Source organism: Hyaena hyaena, unplaced genomic scaffold (genome assembly GCF_003009895.1).
Source record: "Hyaena hyaena isolate Hyena2069 unplaced genomic scaffold, ASM300989v1 scaffold_770, whole genome shotgun sequence".
Classification (NCBI taxonomy): domain Eukaryota; kingdom Metazoa; phylum Chordata; class Mammalia; order Carnivora; family Hyaenidae; genus Hyaena; species Hyaena hyaena.
The window spans coordinates 290,663-298,069 of NW_024081405.1; the positions used below are offsets into that span (position 1 = coordinate 290,663).

Consider the following 7,407-nt stretch of genomic DNA (forward strand, 5'->3'; position numbering starts at 1 on the left):
TGAGAACTTCTACAAAGGACTTATATACTAATGGAGAAGAACAGTTAGAAGATAAAAGCAGTGTGAACATGGCTAGAAAATAAGACAAAGCATAAAAAACTGCCACAAGAATTTTATGTGCAGTGTGCGTGAGGTGACAGAATGAAAAGATCCGATCCAGTGGGAGACTCAGGAATTATAAGGAGGAGATTCATTCACTCAACAACTATTTAGTAAGTTCTTACTTGTAGATTAACTACTATTCTAGATGCCTGCGATCTGTCAATGAACAGAAAGAACACTAATCCATGACTCCATGGAGTGCAAGTCCAGTGCAGAGTGGGGTAAAAGAAATAAATATAATGAGTATATAAATAAGACTACAGATAAAAAGAGCAACATTAAAGGGATTGCAAATGCCAAAGAGACGAGGCAGATTACAATTTTAGATAAGGTGACCAGGATAGGCTTCATTGAGGGAACTTTTAAGAAATTTTTTTTTTTTAATTTGAGAGAGAGAGAGAGTGCGTAAAGAGGGGAGAAGGACAGAGGGGTAGAGAAAATCCCAAACAGACTCCATGCTTGGCACAGAGCCTGATGTGGGACTTGATCCCACAACCCTGCGATCATAACCCCAGCAGAAATCAAGAGTCAGACACTCAACCGACTGAGCCACCCAGGCTTCCCCATTGAGGTGACCTTTTAGCTAGACTTGAAGGAAGTAAATATTTGAGACTGACCCCAGATGAGAATGACTTAAACAGACATAAATAGAAAATAATAGGAAGAATGGTTTTTCAGATACAAGAAATAATATGTGCAGTATTTAGAAAAAAAAGCCAGGGGCGCCTGGGTGGCTCAGTAGGTTAGGCATCCAACTTCAGCTCAGGTCATGATCTTGTGTTCCATGAGTTCAAGCCCCGTATCAGGCTCTATGCTGACAGTTCAGAGTTGGAGCCTGGAGCCTGCTTGGGATTCTGTGTCTCCCCTCTCTCGGCTCCCCCTGCACTTGTGCTCTGTCTCTCTCTCAAAAATAAAGATTAAAAAAAAATTTTTTTTAAAGAAAAAGCAGCCAGGTTAGTCTGCCTAAAGCACACCTTAATACTGGAAAACACACTAGGTTCACTGTAGTATTTTTTTGTGTATATCTTAAAATGTCTATAATGAAAAAAATTAAGTAACATTTAAAATAAACCAGATAAAACTAATATTAACTACTTACCCTTGGAGATTTTAATTCTATTTCTTCTCTTTCACTTTCACTGTTTGAATCAATATTCTCCTCAGGTTCACTCTTCACTTCTACTAAAGGCATTTCTTGATCTACTTTTAGAGCCTCTTCCATTGATTCTTCTAAATCTTTTTTTTCCTCCTTTACTTTTGGTTCATGGTGGTGAACAGTTCTGAACTGAATATTTGCAGAACGGCAGTATTCCTCAAAACCATAGAGATACCTAAACAAACAATATTTCAATTTAGGAAATCTTAGTCTTTACCTTTAACTTGAATACTATATTATTAAAAACACATAGTTTTAAAAAGTAAAACTTAAGACTTATTTTTATGGTACTAATTTCTTGATTTTAAACAGGATTATAAACTGAAATACTGATCATACAGTTTCTTCCTGAAAAATCTATGCTTGTGATAACTGAACATAGCTATCATAGTTTTGATATGAAGGTTGTTTGCCACAGAAGATATAGCTCTAGGACATGTATCATCATTTCAGACTGTTAACACTGACTGCATTCCTGACTCTGAAAAGGAAATTTAGGACAACATGAAAAATGGAGTAAAGCAGACTTGGTGCAATGAAATAATGTTCAATCCCAATTGTGTATTAACCTAAACTTTTTTATACACCTTCTCTAACTTTAATGTACTTTGATTGATGTGTTCTTGTTTAACTGTTAACAAATTAAATGGAAAATATTCCCTGTAATATGTATGCTTTGATGAATAAACTATACTACTTACTTTCTATAAGCAGTTTTTACATTGTAGGAAGCAGCTGAATTCAAAATAGGAATGCCAAGGTCCATATAAATTTGCTTCCATACAGCACCACTATCAATCTGGAAAATTAAGTTTTTATTTGTTAACATTTACAAAGGGAAATAATCTTTACACTAATATTCTATGTTCATTAAGAAAATGTGTTTATTACCTATAGTGCAGATAGCAGTACAACATTAGATGATTTAACTTTTCATTACATCTTTACTTACATTGTCACATCCACCTTGATGATAAACCAGTCTAAAGAGTTTGAAGAGATTGAGATCTTTATAGCCCAAAACAGGTGGTTTGTTGATTGGAGTACCTTTTTAATATCAGAAAGTAGAAATAAAATTTTTATTCAAATGGAAAATGCCATTACAAAGCTATCAATACAGAGTTTCCAATATCTAACTTCCCAAGTTTTATTAATCAGAAGCTTCTATTCAGAGAACCTTTAATTATATAAGACAACATAAATGATTCTCTATATTCTTCAAAAAGTATTGTGATGATCTTTAGATTCACTTCTAAGACTAATAAGATCACCTTTCTCACAACTAATACAATCACCTGTCAGTGGACTGGGTAGAACTAAAAGCTACAACGATGCTGGCTCTAGAAGCCTCTGCAAGAACAAACACAATTTTATAGGTGTGATTTAGGGCATGGGTCCATTTTCCCTGCTTTAACAGAAATATTATAACTGCTGGCAGTAATCTGAAGGAAGATTTCTGAAAGTCACAAAGTATCTAGGACAAATTTGTCTCAGGATTTTCCAGGACTGATGTAATATCAAAAAGTAGAATTTATAAAGGCTTTATTTCTTTTAACTCTATTAGAAATCCTTTCTATTTAGACAGGAATTGATTTCCTAATTTCATTTTTTGAGACCAAAGATCAGGCTAGTTTATTGCTGCAAACACAGCATTAGTAATTAATGGGTATGAAGATTACTATTATGACTGTTCACCTTCCTTTACTGAAATATTATAATAATAATTTTTGGTTTTAGAAGTCCCAAGTAGGCTAAATATAATTCTATCCAAACTACTTTCCTATGCATTTCTGCTCAAAATAGATATTAATAGTTGTTTTTATTCCAACTATAACTGATTCTTGAGCTTTACTTGAAATCCAAATCCAAGATTCTAACAAAAATTATGCAAAAACCAAGAATGTAAAACTAAAAGAAACCACTTTTTTTTTTTTTTTTTTTTTTTATTTCTAGGAGAGAGAGAGACAGCATGAGCAGGGGAGGGTCAGAGAGAGAGGGAGTGTCAGACTCTGAAACAGGCTCCAGGCTCCGAGCTGGCAGTCAGCACAGAGCCCGACGCGGGGCTCGAACCCACAAACCGCGAGATCATGACCTGAGCGAAAGTCGGACGCTTAACCGACTAAGCCACCCGGGCGCCCCGAAACGACTTTTTTTTTTAAAGTAAGCTCCACATTTAGTGTCAGCCCAACACAAGGCTTGAACTCAGGACCCTGAGAACAAGACCTGAGGTGAGATCAAGAGTCAACAGCAGACAGTTAACCCACTAAACTACCCAGATGCCCCAGAAATTACTGCTTTTAAATAATGAGCATGAAATACCTCTGTCTTCCATAAACTTATAAAGCTGTTGGAGGAAGTTGTCCCTCTCTTCAGGATCAAGCTCTTCCTCAGGCTGTAAAGGTAAAATATAAAAATATAAAGAATAATGAATAGAGCAAGATATATAGTTTTTTTCTTTCTTTTTTTTTTGGTTTGTTTTATGAACCCAATGTAAGAGGAACTTTTATGGATCTGAAAAATATGAATTTCCTCCAAACTTTACAATGCTTGATTTTAATTCATATTTTCTTAGAGCTGATCTGATACAACTGTCAAGATACAACATCTCTACCTTTCACCCATCTATACTCCAACCCTACCCTTGAATATCAATATCAAGATGAGCCATGAGGAAAAGGTTCAGGAATTGGGTTAAGAGTGTTTTCACATCATTTGGTTTCATTTTTTTTTAAATCCATCAAAATACCATGTGGCCCACAGAAATGTATTCACAGATGAGAACAATAATTACAAACATATTATTTAAAAATAACCCACTTACAAACATTAAAATTTTGTTATTATTGAATGAATTATAAACCAGGGGTTGCAAAGTCACATGGCAAAGGTTTTTTCTTTGGATAGCACAATGGTTTAAAGAAATGTATATACAAGTACATTTAAATGATATTCTTTCCAGGCCCCACAATCCCTTCTTGTATCACATGAGCCTGCTTTTCTCATTTGCTCTCTCGCATGGCCTTTTAAATAAGACTTTGCAACCCTTGAAAATAAAAAAAAATGAAAATTATTTCTTAGGGAAGGAACCTAGATACATAACCACAAACTAGTTCCTGGGGGGTAGGGAAATAATGGAAATACTCATGTAAAAAAAAAACCTACTTCTACAAATACCTATTTAAATTTTACTTTACTTTTTTACTAATTATATAAACCTGTATAATGCTGAAGTCTTGGCTCTAGTCAAATAGATTTTAATAAAATATTCCCTTTCCTGATAGACTATTTATAAACTAATATTTGGGAAAACTCTGATTTAAAATTTAGAAATACTTGGGGCTCCTGGGTGGCTCAGTCGGCTAAGTGTCCGACTTCAGCTTAGGTCATGATCTTGCAGTCCATGGGTTTAAGCTCCACATTGGGTTATATGCTCTCCAGCTCAGAGCCTGAAGCCTGTTTCAGAGTCTGTTTCTCCCTCTCTCTCTTCCCCTCCCGGGCTCATGCTCTGTCGCTCAAAAACATACAACCAAAAATAAGTAAATAAATAAATAAAAGTTAGAAATACTATGGAGAAACAGATAAAACACTAATATCTTTAGCCCATATTATAATGTTATTATAATTTAATTTCAGAGTCCTTTTTTTTTTTAATGCTTATTTATTTTTGAGAGACAGAGTGTGAGCAGGGGAGGGATGGAGAGAGAGGGAGACACAGAATCTGAAGAAGGCTCCAGGCTCTGAGCTGTCAGCACAGAGGCTGATGCGGGGTTCAAACCCATGAACTGTGAGATCAGGACCTGAGCTGAAGTCAGACACCCAACTGACTGAGCCACCCAGGTGCCCCCAGAGTACTGTTTTCCTATGTTCTAAAAGAGGAATTTTAGAACCCATATTCAAAGCAAAAGCAATGATCAGCCAATAAATATTGAGTATTCACAGTCTATAGGGCAACAGTTCCCTTAAAATGATGTATTCGTTAAGAATTTTAATCACTAATAATATAGCAGCCAGAATCAATACACATGAAGTTGATTAAAATATATAATTTTAAAAACTATGAGGTAATCAAGGGAAAGAAAATAAAATCTTTTAGTACATTCATTTATAGCACTGTAATGATTTATAGCACTGGAGTACTTTCAGTTTTAACAAATACAAAGAAACGTAAGTTAAAGTTGTAAGCCTCACAAATTAGCAATGTACAGAGTTAATCAGTACAGAGTTAATAGCAGTCATTACTAAATGTTCAAACCAAAAGATGGCAGATTTTTTTCCCCATGTGATTTTAAAGTCTTGCTTTTGTAAGGTTATTAGAACAACTCCCAATGAATTAACTCAAGAAAAAAAGTAATCCAGCAGTCCAAGAATCATTTCAGTATTATTTACAAGGATGTATGGTATAGGGGAAAAAAATAACACCACCTTATGCCAGACTGCCTCTATGCTTTGCCTGTCCTTCATAAACACAATATTCTCTCCTCAGACCAACACCTTATTTCCAGTATTTATGATCTTGCAGAATTCAAATAAGACCACTGTATCCAGTATATGAAAAACGTATTTCTTAGAAAGACACTGATTTGAAATCAAAATTTCTTATAAAAACAAGTAAACAAAATGAACCCATCAACTTCAATTAGGTATTAAGGTTGTAAACATTCATAAATTCTTACTAAGAATATAGTTTTAAGTATATAGATAAAATTTGGTGTTTTAAATATATTTGACTTAAAAGTTAGCAAGGGCACCTGGGTAGCTCAGTCATTTAAGCCTCTGACTCTTGACTTTGGCTCAGGTCATGATCTCAAGGTTTTGTGAGACTGAGCCTTGCAGCAGGGGCCCTGCTTGAGATTCTGTCCCTTTTATAGGACCCTCCCCAACTTGTACTCATGCTTTCTCTCTCTCTCTCTCACCCTCTCCCTCCCCACTCCCCCCAAAATAAATAAACTTGAAAAAAGTTATGGATGTCCAAGACTGTATTAAGTACCATGAGAAATTATGGCCATAAAATTCTAAGGTCAGGTGCAGTTATCAGGTGTAAAAACAAGACATAAATGAATAAAGAATTCTGCTTATAAATAAATGCCTGAGAGGAAATTTACTTTCCACAAGAAAAAGCTATAAACACAGTATTTAAATTTACCTGATGGTCTTTGCAAAAATTAAAATTGCTTAATCTCTTACAAGTAATTCTTCACAATTTTTTTTTTAACATAGCTGTGTTGTCAGTCACCTTGTACTATAAACTGCAAACTAGAAGATGCCTCCAGCTAGAAGAAGAATCTGCCTATATGGCTTCTGTATGGGGGCTCATGGTGTGCTCTCTCTGTTCAGTATATAGTACCTAGTGTTATAAAGGCAGTTGTGCATCTGTCTATATATACTAGTAAATTATGAATTTTCTGACTTTGGAAACTCTATCTTCACTTTCAGTTCACACACTTACTGATGGCTAACATGCAGGAGTCTGGGAGGGATATGCAAAAGTGCTGTGATTAAAATGAGAGGAGGTGGTTCTTTCTACTTCTCTGACCCTCTGAGTCTAACAGAGGGTGTGGCAATGTAAAACAAGCCAATGCGATATAATGTTAAAAGTGCTGCAAAATACATAAAAGAATACAAGAAAGATGAGCGGTTCTGCTGGGGACAGCGTGATGGTGGTTATATTAGGGAAAGACCCAAAATGTGAAAAGCAAACAGCATAAACATGAGGCTAGCAAAGGAAGCCTGATTAAGAAAGGACTTTTTAATGATATTCTAGAGAATCGGAACATGAACCTAAGAGAGATGAAGAGAAATCACATCAGATTTGTGTTTTTAAAAGTTCTCTGCATTGGCTAAAATGAGCAAATCAGAGAACTCTAGATGCTGGCGAGGATGTGGAGAAACGGGCACCCTCCTACACTGTTGGTGGGAATGTAAACTGGTATAGCCCCTCTGGAAAACAGTGTGAAGGTTCCTCAGGAAACTAACACTAGAACTCCCCTAGGACCCAGCAATAGCACTGCTAGGAATTTACCCAAGGGATACAGAAATGCTGAGGCATAGGAGCACATGGACCCCAATGTTCATAGCAGCACTCTCCACAATAGCTAAAACATGGAAAGAGCCTAAGTGTCCATCAACAGATGAATGGATCAAGAAGATGT

General features: G+C 35.7%; 1 protein-coding gene across 6 annotated transcripts in view; it reads right to left on the minus strand.

Annotated features, from left to right (window-relative positions):
• Window positions 1–7,407, minus strand: part of ARID4A (AT-rich interaction domain 4A) — a 67,609-nt gene that overhangs the window by 25,734 nt on the left and 34,468 nt on the right. For all 6 annotated transcript variants that reach the window (XM_039218667.1, XM_039218668.1, XM_039218673.1 and 3 more), the window contains exons 12-15: window positions 3,578–3,650; window positions 2,211–2,305; window positions 1,960–2,057; window positions 1,202–1,433 (exon numbers count right to left, since the gene is read on the minus strand). In XM_039218667.1, coding sequence (XP_039074598.1) covers window positions 1,202–1,433; window positions 1,960–2,057; window positions 2,211–2,305; window positions 3,578–3,650 — 498 coding nt within the window. The remainder of the gene's footprint in view (window positions 1–1,201; window positions 1,434–1,959; window positions 2,058–2,210; window positions 2,306–3,577; window positions 3,651–7,407) is intronic.